Here is a 19,476-nt window from a genome sequence, read left to right as displayed (position 1 = left end):
GAGCCTGTCTCTCACTCACTGTGTGCATGTTATCAGGAGAAACCTGTTGTGGAGAAAGACAACTTGCTTGGTAGCGTTGAGTGTTACCCACACAGAAGACCCATGCCAAGATGAAATAACACCGTAACTGCAGCAATGTGCTCAAACATAAGAACGGTCATGAAGAAGGAACAGGACCGAATAGTGTATCATTCTTGTCACTTGGGGTCACTCTGAGTCGGAAGGGACTCAAGGGCACCAGAGATACCACCATCATCCAGTATTACATTTTTTCCTCAAAACCATTTTATTGGGATATAATACAAATATCATATTCCATAGTTCAATCACACCAAGCAGTATTGTTAATTGGTACCACAATCAATTTCACAGCACCCTCTTTCTTCTTGAACTCCTTGATAGCATCTCCCCCATATCCCGGTCCTCCCCCACTATATCCACCAGGAATCCTTAGTCTACTCACTGTCTCCATAGGTTCTTAAAGCCTGGGTTTCATATACGAAAATCCGGAAACATAACAAAAACTCAAGAGGGATACAACAATGCCTAAATAGACCACACCTAAACCCCAATTTGAAAAACAACAACACAGGAACTGTTTAAACCAGATCATGCCCAATGTGCATCACAGGGGCATCAACTGGCAAGGTTGTAATCATTCAAGCAGGTTTACCGTTTTGATCTCATATAATCATCTCTGATGTACTCTGCTAACCAGTTTACTTCTACCCTTCCAGTACCGTTAGAGAGACATCACTGGACACTGATTTTTAATGTAGACATAACCTGATTTTCTAAAAGTCTTCTACAAATAGTTGTTCATAGGTCATGTAATAAATGCATCTGCATATGGCTGCATAACAATTACAGGACAATCACTGTGAAGCATTAACCTGATTTGTGTTTGTGGGAAAGAGAAATGACCAGTAGAGATCATATTTTTATGTTAAACAATCATGGCACCACAGATTGTTATGACTATTACTAATGAATAATCAGAATAAACAGATAATCAGCCCGGAGGTCAATTTGTTTATTTAATAATTGTTTCCAATATGGTTGTTTTATAAAAAATAATATACTACCCACCAAATCCTTCACTTGCATCCTGAAGGGCAAAAATGTGATTTTGTAATGCTGTGGGCAGTGAGAGCACCTACTGGGGCTATTTTACAAATTAATAATTTATATTTTTAAAGTAGCACCATCACAGAGTCAGAGAGATGGTAAAACTAAAAAGCTAGAGCTTCCTTAGAGAGTATAGTGTCCATAGGTACTGAGTTTCTCCGTTGATTCTGTCTCACGGAGACCTCGTGTCCCAATACTGTACATAGACATTCAGTGGATGACATAATGAAAGCAATCTCATTACAATATATATCTTTAATTCCATAGAACGTCTAATTCCTATATCTTCATTTCACTGTTTATGTGTTACAATAAAAGGAGGGACTAAAATTTTTTAAAAATTTAAATTATAAAAGAATTCTCTTCGCATATATCAAGTCAGAAAACTTATTTTATGAACTCAGTCTCTAAGAGAAAAAGAAGTATTAATTGGGCAAGCAAACAAAATGAGCCTTGTGACTCATACTTAAAAATCATTAAGGAATCCACTGTGCGGTGAATTATAACAAAAGAAACTTTAAAAAATATATCCTAAAAGACAATAAATAACAAAATCTATTGCAGTGCCATAGAGTTGATTTCTGCTAAGAGCAATCCAATAGGACAGTAGAGCTGCCCTCGTGGATTTTCAAGACAGTAACTGTTTACAGGAACAGAAAGCCTAACCTTCGCCCTGCCGAGCAGCTGGTGGTTTCAAACTGCTGATCTTGAGATTAGCAGACCAATACATCACTTACTAAGCTGCCAGGGTTCCAGTAGACAATGATATGAATTAATTGTATCACCTTTAGGGAGGATTCATAGTATGAAGTGTTGTTACATCATAACTTGGACTGCATTTAAATCTATTTGGATAAATACAAAGTCTCGTATTTTCTGGATCAATTACTCATTACATCTAGGCGTATTTATTATTAAAATTAAAATGTAGCTATTAGAAAATGTAAATATTTCTCAATGCAGAGATAACTAAAGATAAAACCTATAGCTTTAGGTGTACGTTTATAGTATGAGCACATAAATAACTGCATGTGTACGTCATTTTTCTTTTTGGTTCAATTGACTTTTAATAGTTCTTACATTGTATTTATCCTCCAAATTCATTAATTACTAAGAGTAGTACATCTGCCTTTGGAATTAAACAGAGACCTGCTCCTTTTTCTCAAAGTTCTACAACATGAGGTGGAGACAGACTTCAAAGAATCAGTGATGTCTGTGTCTTATGTTCATACAAAGTCATACCTAGACCATCATGATGCAAGTCTTATGTACGTACATTGTGAATTATGCCATAATTTTATGTATTTAATAATATTCATGTTTTATATATGAATATAAATATACCCAACCACTTTTGAAGTCTACTAGCATTTTATTTTATAAATGAGCTATACATTTATATTTTATTGTTGCAAATTATTTTGTTTGCAGTTTTCACTTCTCATGTATTAGATGTCTTCAGGTGTCTTACAAAAAGATGTCATTTTATTTCCTTCCCCCAAATAATTTCGAACTTATTAGTTAAAATTGTTTGTTTTGAATTTAATAACATCAGAGGTTTATATCACTTTTAATGATATAAACCTTTTTTATTTTTATCCATTTATTTTAAATAATCATTTTATTAGGGGCTGATACAACTCATCACAATCTGTACTTATGTCATCTGTGTCCAGCACTTTAGTACATATGTTTGCTTCACCATTCTTATGACACCCACTTTCCACTTGAGCCCCTGGTGTCAGCTCATTTTTCCCCCTCCCCCCGAGCCCCCGATAATTTATAATTTATTATTATTTTATCATATCTTACCCCATCCCACGTCTTCCTCACCCACTTCTCTGCTGTCCGTCCCCCAGGGAGGAGGCCACATGTAGACCTTGTCCTCTGTTCCCTTTTTTAAATGGGTTTAATTAGATTTAAAACTTAAATTCTTCATATTTTCTTTGTTCCAAAGAATTCTAAAAAAGATTTTCAGTCTCACATACATGCTTTGGACATGATATTTGGGAAGACTAGTCCTTGGAAAAGAACATCCTCCTTGGTAAATTTGAGGGTCAGAGGAAAAAGAATCATAAGCCCCTCAAAGAGAAAGATTTACACAGTGGTGCTACAGTGGGTGCAAACAAAAAAAGATTGTGTGTATGGTTTAGGATCAGGAGGTGATGCATTCTGTTGTGAATAGTGTCGATATAATATGAGGTAGAGCTGACTCAGCTAAACTAACAGCAATAAGATATTTTCAGTAATTGTCTCTATAGATTTCACTGCTTTTGTGCTCCACTATTTGTGTAGAAGAAGTGTTTATTGATACTTAAGACAGTTTTATATTTTCAAGGATTGGACATATATTTCCTATTACTAGCTTTACAAAATGAGCATCTGATCCAAAATAGACCCAGAAGCTAAGCCCAAAGCTTTTTATGTTTAGTTTTATTACATTTCTGCTACTCATATATGTTTAAATATAATTTCCAGATTTAAATTTGTTTTAATTTTTTTTTTGCCTCTTTTTTATTGACTCTTTAGCTTTAGGTGTGGTAATTGTCAATACCCCTATAATGTGCTATGATGAATACTTGATTTGATCTTTATAAAAATAAATTGAAATAAATAGTCTTAAATTATTTTCATTTTTGTTCTTAATTTTTAATGTTTACATTTTTAGTCTATTTTGGAATGTTTTCATAAAAAGGGTGAAGTATGAAACTGCAGACTATATTTTTATTCAGTATACCAAGTGTGATATTTATTATTAAAGCATATAAAATTACTTTATATAATTATATGAATACAATTCTTTCAGAAAAAAGAGTTTCCATTTATTTGTTATTTAGTTTCATCATTCTTTGTAACATGCAATCCTATTTCTTAAGTAAATTCATATGTATATGGTTCATGTGTATGAAGGAATTTAGAATTTTACAATATCACAATGGAGCTTGTATTTCAATCATTTTATCATTTAATTAAAGAAAACCAGATATATTGGATAAAAATGCTAGATCACAAAATATTTCTGAAAATTTACTTTTATTTAACTGGGATATTTTCTAACATTATTTTCATAAATTATTTACAGTGCTCATCTTGGTTTCCTTTCTATTTTTTAGTTTTAATAACAATATTGCATTACTTAATATAATTAGTGGGGAGTCGTGCAAATTTCAGTGTCGGAGACAATCCAGGAGGAAAGTCTGATTTGATTTGTATGGATTTTCACAAACCTGGTGTACATGGTGCTACTGCTGATCTTTCCCCTAAGGACCCTGTCCCCTTACTGCTTTTGTAATGCTGATTGCCAAAGCTAATTATAATGAAGATTCCTAGTGACTTTCAGAGATGGACCACAGAGGACCTTTTGTGTTGTTGTGCCACTTTTGTCTTCTATTAAAAATGTGCTATATAAAGTAACTGGATTTAACATTTCTGACTACATATGTCTTCCTGACTTGTGAGTTCAACTCAACTCTCCTTAATTACCCGATAAGTCTTGATATCACCAACCTTCCTCTATATTAGAGAACAAAACATATGTCCTTTGGTTTAAAATCTTTATTTTTTGTATCAAGAGAGTGATAATGTATTTTGCTGGTATCACAGAAAAAGTGAAGGTGCTCACACAGGGAATTTCCAGAGTCCTTTCTAGATCAGTGTGGGTTCTTGAGAAAACAGCGTTCACAAGTCTCTACTGGTCACCCTGTGTCTCCTGTAAATAAAATGCTGTCTGTGATGAATTGCCAACAGATGCCGTGTAATACTAACTCCTGAACCCGTAAGTAGGAGTGTGTGACTTCAGTTATTTTTATTCTATGCCTTATACTGGCACAAGGGGAAAGACAGATAATTGGAAGCAGTAGATTTAATAGTACTAATACTGCATTTGATAATAGCATTTACAACAGTCATTAGTAATGTATGCTTTTCCCCAAAACTATGGTTACAAAATAATAATTTATTCTGGATCCAAGGAAGAAATATAGGAAAAATCCTCCATGTCTGGGGGGTGTGGGTAGAGGTTGGAGGAAGAATATGGATGTATGTATATGTGTGTGCATATGTATCAAGTCCTCCAAACATATATGTGGAAAAGGTACACACAACCAACAGTATACTTATATATTGTATGATGTTTTATTTTCTTTATTTTTTGGGAGATGGGGGGGTTCATTCTGTATCAAGGTGGGCTGCTTAGAACATTTTGTTTCACAACCCAAGGTTGACAGAACAAATCTAAAGCATTTCTGTGCACATGCTGACATGGGCAGCGATTGGCTCCGCAGTGGGTCTGAAGGTGTGCCTGAAGTCCCTTATGCTTTCTGTAACATGTTCAAATTCATTGCTCGCTTCCAGATCACAGGAAATTCAGGGGAGATCTGGGAGATCTTTATTCACAGACAAGTTAAAAACCCTTGGCAAAAGTGCTTATATGAAAAAATAGTTGCATCAATAATAATTCAGAACACAGTATCGACTTAATATTTATGGGAGTCCGGATTCAAATCAGAGCAAAATATTGAGTATGCATGATGAAAAAAACGTTTCAGACATTATAAAAGCTGATTAAAATACTGGGAGCACCACTCAGTGATGCCTTGAGAGTCCAACAAAGCAGGGCACAGGAACGGAGATACTGAGGTCAACCTGGAGAGTCACCTCCGAACAATACAGCCACAACCGAGAGTCCAGTTTTCTGATAGGCTCATCTACTCTGAGCCAGGAAAAAACGTTCAGTGTGTACTGATGATAGTCCTCTGCTCTAGAGCACAGCTGTCTATCAAGCTCCATCTACCATGAACGTGGACTCATATCCGTGCCCCGTGTGAGAGTCTCTGTGCCAGGGAGACCACATCTATAGTGGTGAATACAGTGCTCATTAAATTCAGAAAATGAGGAGGGGGGTGGGAGCATCAAGTATCTGGTATTACACACTATAAAGAATTTCTGAGGAAAATGATTTAAAATCACAATAACATTACTTTTTCCTACATGTACCTTTCATATATAGTGAAGTTAGAAGATTTTGAGCTTGAAAAATTGGAGTTGACAATGGAAGCTGACTAAAACAATGGTATGACTAAAACAAGAAGTATGAGTAATAAGGTAAGGAAAATGAGTCAGTTAAACAAATTTTACTGACCAGTAGCTCTGATATCACATGTGAACTGAGACAGGGATTGAATGAAGGTGACATTAGGTTTGGTTTATTTTGTGGCCTCGTGAGTTCCATCTATGCCACTGCATTAACACAATTTTGAATCATATCCCCTTTTGTTTCTCAAATGTGTTGTTTTACAATAAAATACATAATCACTTCACTTTTAAGGGTTTTGAAATAAAGCACTGTCTACACTAAAGGACACATTCTGGTACGTGCGTTAATTGACGTGCAGTGTTAACAGTTAGAATACTGGTGTTTCAAATAGTTGTCGATCTCTAGGAAGCAATGGGCATATATTTTACGTCTCCTTATCATCAGAGTTTTACATTTGCAGAATAGAGCTTATATCACTCCCTACCTCACAAGATTATATCAAAATCTTATTCACTGTGCTGTAAACAGTGGCTGGAACATGGCAAGATAATTATATGTTTGCTGTTATTAAGCTTATACATTGAACTAAATCATATATATTTGCAAATTGGAACAGTTTTAAAAGATTTCTGAAGCAGAAAGAAAAGAGCAACAGATATAGAAATGAATGCTAAGTGCATAACTAGTCTCAACGAGTAAGAACTTGGACAAAAGGAGAGGTGGGGTACACCGTTTCCAGTGAGGAGACTGAAAATGTACATTTCATTTTGTTTCTCAGTGAATTCATTATACCCTCACTTGCCTTGTATTATAATAAAAGAGGGCAGCAAATCCAAGAAGAATCCAAGAAGGAGGTTTAAAATATTGGTTTTGCAGCTAGCGATATGTGAAATTATAAATCTGATTGTTTAAAATCAAAATGAACATACCACAGATAGAATTTGAAATGTTAATTTCATTAGTACATTATTACAATATAGTTATATAAGCATTAATTATATAATTATATAATCATATATTTATATGTATAGATTATAAAAATTAATTTATACTTATATAAAAAGTTATATAAATTTTAGCAATATTTAAATAATAAAAAGTAATTTTAATATATTAATTTGTCCATTCAGTATCACTTACTGAAGGACCTTAGATCAAAACAGGATAGAAAAAGTGTCCCTTGCATGAACAAATAAAATTCATGTGTCTTAGTTTGAATGTGAAAGTTCATTAACTCATTTTGTCACTAAATTCTGAACTTCTGTTCACTCTGATACTTACACATAGGTTTGCCGTAAACCTGAAGTTCAATGATGAGGAACCACACAACGATAACCACATTCATTCTTCTGGGACTGACAGAAGATCCTCACCTGCTGGTTTTGATTTTGATTTTTCTCCTTATCACCTACATGCTGTGTATATCTGGAAATCTGACCATCATTATCCTCACTTGGGCAGATGCCCACCTTCAAACACCAATGTATTTTTTCCTCCAGAATTTCTCTTTACTGGAAATCTCCTTTACAACTGCCTGTATCCCAAGATTCATGTACAGTATATCAACTGGAGACAGAACAATTACCTATACTGCATGTTTCGTTCAATTATTTTTTATAGATTTATTTGCGGTATCTGAGTTTTTTCTGTTGGCCACTATGTCGTATGATCGGTATGTGGCCATCTGCAAACCCCTGCATTATATGACCATCATGAGCATCAGAGTATGCAAAACAATGGTTATCTGCTGTTGGGTGATAGCCTTTTGTATTATCCTCCCCCCATTTAGCTTAATTGCAACTCTGGAGTTCTGTGACTCTAATGCCATTGATCATTTTGGCTGTGATGCACCTCCTCTTCTGGAAATCTCATGCTCAGACACATGGTTAGCTGAGCGGATGCTTGTAGCCTGTGCTGTTCTGATCTTCATCATTACTCTTGTATGTGTCATTCTTTCCTACATCTCTATCATGAAGACAATCCTAAAATTCCCTTCTGCGCAGCAAAGGAAAAAGGCCTTTTCCACCTGTTCTTCCCACATGATTGTAGTTTCCATCTCCTATGGAAGCTGCATCTTCATCTATATCAAAGCTTCTGGAAAAGAAGATGTGGAGATTAATAAAAGTGTGGCATTGCTTGTTGCATCCGTATCACCAATGCTGAATCCTTTTATATATACCCTGAGGAATAAGCAGGTTAAACAAGCCTTTATTGACTTAATCAAAAAAATTGCATTCTTCCCCAAGAAATAAAGTGCACCTAACGTGATAAATGAAGTGAATTATGCATATTGAATTTATATTTTTCATGAGCTAATAAACACAGCTCTAATTACTTAAAGTATAGAACAATGAGGCTGATCTCACAGCCATTTAATCTTATTTTCCAAACCATTTATTAATGAATAAGTAATTATTTACAAATACTCTGTAGGAGGTAAAACATCATTCAACAGACAATTTCATGGTTGAATTATTCATTTTCTTGTTTATAAATACTGTTTAAAATCTATAATGTGGGCATTGACAGGTCTTTTTAAAAAAAGACAAATCCTCCACCACCCCTCTCATTTTTAAAAATTAAATACTTTAACTAGCAAACTTTTATAATTCCATTGTAATAAAATATAATGAAAAGTATTGAAGAGAAAATGTTATTAAAAGAAAATGTTGGGAGAATATAAAAAATGGAACTGTTCTGAAAATGATTATAATATTCTTCTTAATATGATTGAATGATTAAATTGTGTGATATGTGCAGTATAAACCATACAACTATTTTTAATATAATAAATAGAATTACACCCCCCAATAAAGGAGTAGAATCTGACATAATTAGTAATAAAGGGTTAATAATATCAGTATATTAGGAGTTACTATGAATCAATAAAGAAAGCAAGTAATCCAAAGAATTTAAGATGATTAAAAATATTTATCATAACATGAAATAATGTCTGCTCTATTAGAAATCATTGATTTTCAGATGAAAACTTTGTTTTGTAATCCTTTCATCATGTGTGCAAAGTAATTATTTTTATGACATGAATTACTAGCATATTTGCAAAAACATAGGCACTTTAATGCATAAATTGAAAACTCTAGACTTTCTTATTTATCCAAAATGAATGTAAGATTTCACCTGGATAATCTCAGCCTGGGAATTTATGGTTGACTTGTCCAGTAGCCTAAAATATATATTCAACCCCACTTATTTTAGTCAATTTTTAATAGTAAAGGATTTGGAACAACAAAATGACATCACTTGGGAAATATGTAAGTCAGCTAGGGAATTACAGTGTATGATATAGTTCTTACCAAATGATGTGGACCTTAATTTTTAAGAAATATGTTAAAATATGCATATGTGAAAAGTAAATTTCTGAATACCACATAAATTATTCTGTCATTTTTAGAAAACAGTTTTGTTTATCATAATTGTATGAAATTAGGAAAATATATTTTGACTATGCCTCTCCCCATTCAGAAAACCAAATTCAACTGGCTTGACACATAGAAAATCAACAAATCTTTGATATTAAGAATATATCAGGGGTGACAGTGGTGATACCAGGAGGGAAGGGGGGAGGTAGAAGGGGGAATTGATCACAGGGATCTACATATAACCTCCTATCTGGGGGATGGGCAGCAGAGGGATGGGTGAAGGGATATGCCGGGCAGTGTAAGATAAGATATAATAATAACTTATAAATTATTAAGGGGACACGGGGGAGGAGGGAGTGAGGATGGAGGGGGAGGGGAAAAGGAAAATGAGCTGATTCCGGGAACCCAGGAGGAAAGCGAATTTTGGGAATGATGAGAGCAACAAATGTATAGGTGTGCTTTACACAATTGATCTATGTATTGTGATGAATTGTATGAGCCCCAATAAAATGATTAAGAAAATAAATAAATAAAAATGTATCAATGGATGACTACTAGATATAAGTTTGGACTAGTGAGTGGGTTGAAGGGTTAGGATAGACATGAACTATAAAGACAGTACATTATCTACCTAGTAGAGTGACGTTGGGGTGTGTCACACCAGGTGACGCTGTTACAGACGATTACAGTAAAATGACTGTCTCTTATGTTTTGTGCAGTGTTTCCGTAGAAATTTATTATAATAAAAATTTTAACTTATTTATTTTAATGAAAATATCCCATCAGTATTCACAAAGCCTTAGAAGCACGACATAGAGTCATTGTGAGTCACATTTGACTGTATGGCAGTCGGTGCAGTTATTTATAACATTGAAAACATTTGTTGTTATTGTTGTTAGGTGCCCTTATTCCAGTTGGTTTCAACTCAGCCCTCCTATGTCAAGAGAAAAAGCGCTGCCCAGTTCCACACTATTCCTTTGCTGGAACACTATTCCCATCTGGTTACAGCCACTGTGTTGACCAATCTCTATGAGGGTCTTCCATTTTTTTCTGACCCTTTCTTTATAAAGCATCCAGGGACCAGTCCCTCTTGATAACATACCCAAAATATGAGAGCCACATTTTACCATGCTCATTTCTAAGGAGCAGTCTGACTATACTGCTTCCCACCCAGAGCTGTTCATTTTTCTGAAAGTCTGTGGAATATTTAAAATTCGTAGATATTAAAAATCTTTGAATATCACAGCTGCAGGCTAGAATATTTTTCTTTAATTTGTTCAGTTCGATAAATGATGACCGTCTCCTTCACTTTTGGATCTTTAATTCCAGGTCTTTGAATATTTCATTATACTTTCCTTTGTCTTCTGGAGTTGACATTTAAAATTTTCTTTCACTTCTTATAACATCATTTCTTACGCTTACAAACATTTTAGATGCAAGAGCAAGGTTCAGGTTTGCTTTTGTTTTAACATCCATTTTGGTCGTTTCTTTCTCTCCTTTTCAATACCGTTTGCTTTCGTTATGTAGGATGTTCTTAATGTCATCTCATAGGGCATTAGTATTCAGTGCACCCAATCTCTTCTTGGAAGGGTCTTTAAATTCAGGTGGGATACACTCACGTTGGCATTTTGCCTCCCAAGGACTTGTTTAATTTTTCTCTGCCTTAACAAATGTGCATATGATGGGCTAATGGTCTGTTCTGACTGGTGACATTGAGCTTTTCCATCATGGCATTCTCCAGCTGCCGTGTACTTGATAGGGTGAAGTACATGTATATTTATTTATTATTCATGAATAAGTTATTGGTCTCACAAAATTATGTCATGTGATCTCAAGCATTTCTTGAATTTGTTGGGATTTAATACATATATCATATCATTCTGGATTCCAATCACGTCAAGTAGAATGTACAATTGTGACCACAATCAGCCCCTCTCCCCCATCATGAAATCCGTATTTAACTGCTTGATGCTGTTTCAAGGATTGTCTGTGGCGAGGTGGGCTGCTAAGCCCATGATCTACGGTTAAAACCACCAGCCACTATGTAGGAAAAAGATGAGACTGTCTGCCTCCCTAAAGATTGACAGTTCTACCCTGTCCTCTAGGTTCATTAGGGGTCAAAATTGACTCAGTGGTAGTACGTTTGGTTTTTATTCTTCTTTCTGATTCTAACTTTCCTATTCCAAACATCAGTAATTATCAATGCATCTTGATTGCCTCTCTGATCAATATCAAGGCAGCATGTTAATATACTTTCCAAATAGACTCTCATAAAAATGGTCCTTTTTACTCAATTACAATGATGCTTCTAATTATGTGGTATTATTTGCACACGTGGTGTAAACTGGTGTTTTCATTGTTGTCAGTATTTTCAAGCTCATCAGTTTTTTGAAATGTTCTGATGTGTCAGCTATAATATTGTGTTGCTATGAACTGGAATCAACTTTATGGCAGTGAGTGAGGTATTTGTAAACTGAAATCAATAGCTTTTTTGATCATGAACTAGTAATTAAAGAAAACACAGGAGCAATTTTAAAACTGCTCCAGCTTAGTTATTAATGACTTAATAATAATGCTGTAATTCAATTTTTTAAAGATTTGACAAAAAATTGTTGTTAATATTTGTATAGCCAAAGAAATATTACATTTAAGTAATTTATGACTATATAAGTATACCACATAACATTCTGTGATGAAATAGATAATCAAAATTACTAAGGATTCTGTATGAACTGGTATAGGACAAGTTACATGGGGATTGGATGCATGAGTTAGCAGCCTGGTTGACACCAGCCCTCGTGATGCCACTGGGTACAAATGTACACAGTTTCTTTGGGAGACACAAGTGAACAATTTAAAAGTCGAGTGTTGACCTCTTCTCTAAGCCTATTTTGTTTTTGCTTGCTTTATGGACATTTGTTGAATACCTATCTTTTTTTTAACCTAGCTTCCATTCACTTCTGATGATGAGGATAAACATAGCCAGTGAACATGATTGTTTAATTCATGGATTTGTTTTGCTTTCAGGAAAATTCTATCTCTGATTTAAGTAGTTGATCACATAATTCAGGTTAAGTCAATTATCCCATTCTATCATGCCATTTTCCTTGCTTAATTGAGGGTAATGACCTAAATCAAGCCACCCATATTCAACCAAGGGATTTTTGTTTGGTTAAGTTTTCTTTCAGTGGGTAAAGAAGTGTGATTATGGAAATCAGACTATATCTAAGTAAGGATGCATTTTTTTCTTGGTCAGTATCAATTCTTCTCAAGCAAACAATATAAGACAAAATAAAAATGGAAAAACAAAAGTGAGATATTTATTGAAGCTTACGTTGAAGATAGAGAATTCAGCTAGTATATTCAAATTTTCCAGCTTTAAGTAGTTGGTTTAACAATAAACATGCCCATATAAGAACAACAAGCATTTCCCTCCTCTGCTTTCTAGGACCTGGATCACATAACGTGTTTTGGTAAAGAAGACAATAGCAAATATGATGCCAGAAGAATCTTGAAGATGCTAGAACATTTGAGGAAATACTTGTCACAAATATAGATGCAAAATCTTCAACAAAAATATAAAAATTAAAATGAAACAGTAGGAAAAATAAACATATGCAGTATATATGAAAGAGTGATTCAATATTTAAAAACAATCAATATAATCCACCATATAACATAAAAACTTGAAATAGAATGTAATCATGTCAATTGATTAAAAAAGAACATTTGATAAAATCAACACCAATTTTTCAAATAAAACCAGATTAAATAGAAGTGAATATCCTCAACTTTATAAGAAACTCCAAAGAAGCAACAGTACCAATTTCCTGAATTAATAAACCAATATACAAAGGCTGTAGAACACAAGATTGATGACCAAATGCTACTTCTTTTCTTATGTACTACAAAGAACAATTAAATTTTAAATTCAAATTTAAAAACATGTATTTACATTAGAAGAAAATCTACTTTTTAATTTAAAAAATACATACGAGAACTATTTACAGACAATGACAAAATTCAAGAGAAGAAATAAAATAAGGAAAAACATGGCTGCCAGATAAAAGCTAGTGAATCAAACTCAGGCAGAGTCTAACTGATATGGACTAGTGCCCTGGAAAGTCAGGCTCAAGACCTGAATTCTGGGTGCCTTAAGATTATTATTTATTATTTTTTGTAAAAACAAAACCAAAAAAACACTCACAAAGCCTCTTTCCCCTACAGAGAACCTAGAACTTGGTATTCTAGAGACTATTGGCAGGGCCTTGCCAGTGCAGGGACTTATCTCCTCCCTACTTCCCTGTTATTAGAAGGCTCCCTTCTCTCCCCACTAAGGATCTAATTCCTACTGCCCATTTAGCCCCTGTAACCCCTGTCTGGAATGCAGATCATGCGGTGTGGTACAGAATCCCTTTACCTCTCTCCCATTCCCCTTGTGACACTCCCTTTGGGGGTATAGTTCCTACATTGACAGATCAGCTCCCTGAGAGCAGGGAAGAAGAGTGCAGCCAAACCAAAGGCATTTGGTTGTAAACACTGTAACATTTGTTGGCTAAATTCTCCCTATAAATGACATAATGAGAGTCAAGTATGGACACTACTTAATAATCAAAGGATGAAAAGACCAAGAATACATAGTCATAATAAACATATCTGAGCGGGGAGGGAGGGGAAAATGAGGAACTGATGCCGGGGGGCTTAAGTGGAGAGAAAATGTTTTGAGAATGATGGGGGCAATGAATGTACAAATGTGCTTTACACAATTGATGTTTGTATGGATTGTGATAAGAGTTGTATGAGCCCCTAATAAAATGATTTAAAAAAAACCAAAAGGATTGGAGCCTTTAGTATGGATTCCAACTCAATGTTAAGGAAGACCAGAATCCTCACAACTGGAACAGTAAGTCACATGATAAAAGGAGAACAGATTGAAGTTACAAGCTTTCATTTTGCTTGCATCCACAACCAATACTCATGGAAGCAGCAGGCACGAGATCCAAAGACCCATTAGCTTGTGTAAATCTGATGCACAAGACCTCTTTAAGGTGTTGGAAAGCAAGCCTGTTACTCGGAGGACTAACGAGGACCAGACCAAAGCCATGGTACCTTCAATTGTCTCATATGGATGTGAAAGTCGGACACTGAAGGAAGAAGATCGAAGAATTGATGCGTGTGAATTGTGGTGCTGGTGGAGAACCTAAAAGTACCATGGACTGCCAAAAGAGCAAATAAATCTGTCTTGGAAGAAGTAGCAGCCAGAATGTTCCTTAGAGGCAAGGAGGATAAGACTTCTTCTCATGTACTTGGGACATTTTGTCAAGAGAAACCAGTCGCTGGAGAAGGGCATCTGACTTGGTAAGATAGAGGGGCAGAGAACAAAAAGGCCCACGACAAGATGGATGGACACTGTGGCTGCGACCATGGGCTCACAAGAGAAAATGTGCGAGGATGGCGCAGGGACTTTGGGCCGGGTTGCCTTTCTTGTATTCTGGGTTGCTCTGAGTCGAAAGCGACTCGCTGACGCCTAACAATAACAACAACCAAAACATGCCAATAATGTCATTTCTTTTAAAATAGTTTACCTTAACTTTTAAAGCAATATTAACAATAATTGTTTTAGCCTTTCTAAGTGCAAGATAGTTTAAAACAATTTTCCATCCACAATAATATCCATAGCATTTTTATAAATAAACATATCTGCACCCAATGAAAGACCCTCAAAAATTGGGTGCATAAGCAAATGTGAAGCAGAAAGCTGATGATGCCTGGCTATCAAAAGATATAGCATCTTGGGTCTTAAAGACTTGAAGATAAACAAGTGACCATATAGCAGAGAAGCACTAAGCCCATATGGAAGAGACACACCAGCCTGTGTGATCATAGGATCAGGTATCAGGCATCAAAGACCCAAAACAAAAGTCAAATCTTTGTGAATTAGGGGGACTGCGGACTGTAGGCTTTGGACACCCCTTTACAGAAGGGTCACAAGGAAGATATGAGGCAGTCAGGGTGCAGTATAGCACCGATGAAACACACAACTTTCCTCTAGTTCTTTAATGTTCCTCTTCCCACCACTATCATGACCCCAATTCTACCTTAAAAATCTGGCTACACCAGGTCATGTACATGGGTACAGATAAGAGCTGGAAACACAGGGAATCTAGGACAGATAAACCCCTCAGGACCAATATTGAGAGTGGCCATACCAGGAGGGGAAGGGGAAGGTGGAGGGACAAAGGGGGAACTGATTGTAGTGATCTACCTATAACCTCTTACTGGGGGGATGGACAACAAAAAAGTGGGTGAAGGGAGTCATTGGTCAGTGTAAGACATGAAAAAATGATAATAATTTATAAATTATCAAATGTTTGGGAGAGAGGGAGGGATGGTGGAGGACAGAGAGGAAAAATGAGAAGCTGATACCAAGTAGAAAGAAAATGTTTTGAAAATGATGATGGCAACAAATGTACAAATGTGCTCAACACAATGGATGGATGTATGGATTGTGATAAAAGTTGTACAAGCCCCCAGTAACATGTTTAAAAAAACACAATTAAATCCTCAAAGAGATAAAAGGAGAAATCACTAGATTGAAAATAATAGTAAAAGACTTCAATACACAACTCTCAAGGAAAGATAGATCAACAGGAAAGAAGCTCAATAAACTGAAAAGCTAAACCTAGTTCTACATCCGAGATATTTACAGAGTTCTCCAAGCAATAGCAAAAAAATACTTGTTCTTCTCCAACACACATGACACCTATTCTACAAGAGACCACATGCTAAGCCATGAGGCAAACTTTAACAAGTTCAAGCACATAGAAGGTTCATCTTTTCAGAGCATGTGTCATAAAACAAGAATTCAACAATAGAAAGAATAAAAACATAAAGACAAACGCATAGACACTGAACAGCAAACTATTCAAAAAGACTGGTTACTACAAAATCTCCACACAGGAGCACTGACAGCGCTGGAGGAATATGCAAGAGTGGCAGGATACCAGATCAACAAACCGAAGTCTATTTGGTTTCTATGTACACTGGACAAGAACATGAAAGAGGAGACCAAGAAGGCAGTACCATTCAGAATAGCTAACATAAATGGAAATATCTAGGGATATAATTAACCAAAAGTCGAAAGACTTATACAAGGAAAACTACAGGACCCTAGTACAGGAAACCAAAAATGGCCTACACAAATGGAAGAATATCGCATTCTTGTGGATCAGAAGACTCAGTATAGTACAAATGTCAATCTTACCCAAGGAATTATATAAGGTTAGCACTATTCTGATTCAAATAACAACAACCTTCTTCAAATAATTGGAAAAACTGACCAGCAATTTCATGAGGAAAGGGAAGAAGCCCAGAATTAGCAGAGAATTCCTCAAGAAGAAGGACAAAGTCTGAGAGCTCCCTTTACCCAACGTTAACACCTATCACACAGCCCTCAGACCAATGGAAAAGGTCAGGAAACCCAGAAATAAAATCATCAGTATATAGACAACTGATCTTTGAAAAGGGCCCCCAAAGCATCAAGTGGGAAGTGGATGCCCTCTTTAACAAGTGGTGCTGGTAAAAATGGATATCCACCTGTAGAAACACGAAACAAGATGCTTGCCTCACCCCATGAGCAAGAACAAACTGAAGGTGGATCACAGACATAGAGGTAAAACTCTGAACTAACAGGACCATCAACAAAGGAATTGGGACAAACCTAAGAACCTTGGCTCAGGGATTATGTAGGCTAACTGCAAAGGGTACACACATATACAGGTGAACCTGAAATCAACAGTAGGATATACTAAGGATACAACACTTACGTGTGTCGAAAGTCTTTACCAAGAGAGTAACAAGAGAACCCACAGACTGGGGGAGGATTTTTATCAATGGCACAACAAAGGGCTTATTACTAAAATCTACAATTCCCTCCTAGCTTTCAAAAGCAGTTAACCCCTTGAGGAAGTGGGCAAAAGACTTGAACAGAAGTTTCACTAGGGAGGAGACCCTAATGGGTAATAAACATGTGAGGAAAAAGATCCCGATCATTAACTATCAGAGAAATGCAAATTAAAGTATCCATGAGATACAACCTAACACCCTCAAGGATAGCCCAAATCAGGAAATCAGGGAGCAACAAAAGTTGGAGGGGATGGGGTGAGATAGAAACTCTCCTTTACTGCTGGTGGTCATGTAGATACATACAGCCTCTGTGGAAAGTGATCTGGAGAAATTTAAAGCAAATGGAAATTGAGCTACCTCATGGCCCAGCTATCCCTCTACTGGACATTTACCCAGAAGAGGTAAGAAATAGACCAGGATCTGTGGTCCATGCTCCAATGTTTACTGCGGTACAATTCACAATCGCCCAGAATTGGAAACAACCTAAATTTTCATTGATAGATGAGTGGATTAGAAAACTCTGGCACAATGGACCTGTGCATCACTAAAACGCACTGATGATCGCATGAAGCACATCATTTCATGGGAAGAGTTGGAGGAAATTATCCTGTGATGTTAGCCAAGCACAAAAGGACAAGTATAACATGAGTCCCCTGAAGTCAGTGTAATCAGCACAGGAGGTATAGAGGAAAAGCCATTTATCTCACACAATAGGTGTTCAAGTCCAGGCAGTTGGGTGGGCGTCAGACTAAACTCAAGCAGGTACATGTCATTTCAACAAAGAAGGGGAAAGGGGGGAAGGGAGAAGAGAGAAATGTTGGGGGAAAGGGAGACAGTGGTGCCTGGGGAGCAGGACACTAACCTAAGTGGAAGAATATTGATTGTGGGAGTGTGCATGCTGACCTCACCATGGACACCAAACCTTGAGGGCAACCTAACCACGTGGAGCAAGGCATGAACAGAATGGGCTAAAGGGCTGGCCCCAATCAGAGCCAAACTGACCCGCTCCCTAGAAGAATGTGCTACACAGGACAACACTAAAGCTTTAGGTTGGGGACAGGGGCTGGCATGCCATGCCCACATGGAAGTAAAGCAAGAAGGAAAAAAGAGAAAGGGACAGTCTAGACCCCACCAAGCCCATGGCACCATGTCCCCGCATGGAGCTGCTGCGGCACAGAGAGGACTGGAGAGTCGACAAATGCTCAAGACATGATGTCCCCTCACGGGAGCATAACCATGGCAGAGGAAAATACAGGGGACACACGATGGGGAGTTAGTCTGGTCTGAACACCCCACAGTGGGGCAAACCATGAAAGGAACATAACAGATCAGCAATGAGAGCAAAGCCAAGCCACAAAACTCCTGAGGAGCACCCAGAATACACTTCAGTCCAGGAGGGGCAGCTCCTGGAATTCCCTCAGGAAGAGTGGGGAGATAGTCAGAAAGGTCAGCAGACAGAGCTGGAATTATGTATAGTTTTTGTTTTGTTTTGGCTAGTTATTATTATTGGGGTTTTTTTTTGCTCTTTTTATTCAATCTCTTGTTTTCTTTTTATTTGGTCTCTGTTATTGTTGGTTTGCCTACTTATATAAAATAGGCATGGGAAGCAAGCTTGAGGAGAAAGCAGCAGGACTGACAGGAGGAAGGTAAAAGGAAACAGAAGAAAGATCTAGGAAGCAAAGCTATGGATAGAGGTATAAGCATAGGTTAAGTATATATTATGTACATATATTTATATGGCAATACATTGAGGTAGTGGATGGACATCGGGCATCTTCTCAAGCCCTCCCTCAAGGCAAAAACACTTTGTTCTAACAACTTGGCATTCTGTGATGCTCACCCTCCTGGCACAATTGCTGAAGACAAAATGGGTGCATAAGCAAATGTGGTGGAGAAAGCTGATGGTGCCCGACTATCAAAAGATACAGCATCTAGGATCTTAAAGGCTTAAAGGTAAGCAAGCAGCCATCTAGCAGAGAAGCAACAAGCCACATGGAAGAAGCACACCAGCCTGTGTGATCATGAGGT

At 36.6% G+C, this 19,476-nt stretch overlaps 1 protein-coding gene across 1 annotated transcript; it reads left to right on the top strand.

Annotated features, from left to right (window-relative positions):
- Nucleotides 1-7,473: 7,473 nt before the first annotated feature.
- LOC101648335 (olfactory receptor 6C68-like) lies at nucleotides 7,474-8,415 on the top strand. Its single transcript, XM_004700862.2, has one exon. It carries the CDS (start codon nucleotides 7,474-7,476, stop codon nucleotides 8,413-8,415), a length of 942 nt encoding a protein of 313 aa, XP_004700919.2.
- The last annotated feature ends 11,061 nt before the right edge of the window (nucleotides 8,416-19,476 follow it).

Source organism: Echinops telfairi, unplaced genomic scaffold (genome assembly GCF_000313985.2).
Source record: "Echinops telfairi isolate 266 unplaced genomic scaffold, ASM31398v2 ScPeMD7_2;HRSCAF=8, whole genome shotgun sequence".
Taxonomy (NCBI): Eukaryota; Metazoa; Chordata; class Mammalia; order Afrosoricida; family Tenrecidae; genus Echinops; species Echinops telfairi.
Note: the sequence above shows the minus strand (reverse complement) of the source record. Positions and strands in the feature narration are given on the sequence as shown.

Coding starts and splice junctions, on each gene's coding strand:
- LOC101648335 (XM_004700862.2), top strand. CDS start 7,474: ATGATGAGGAACCACACAACGATAACCACATTCATTCTTCTGGGACTG.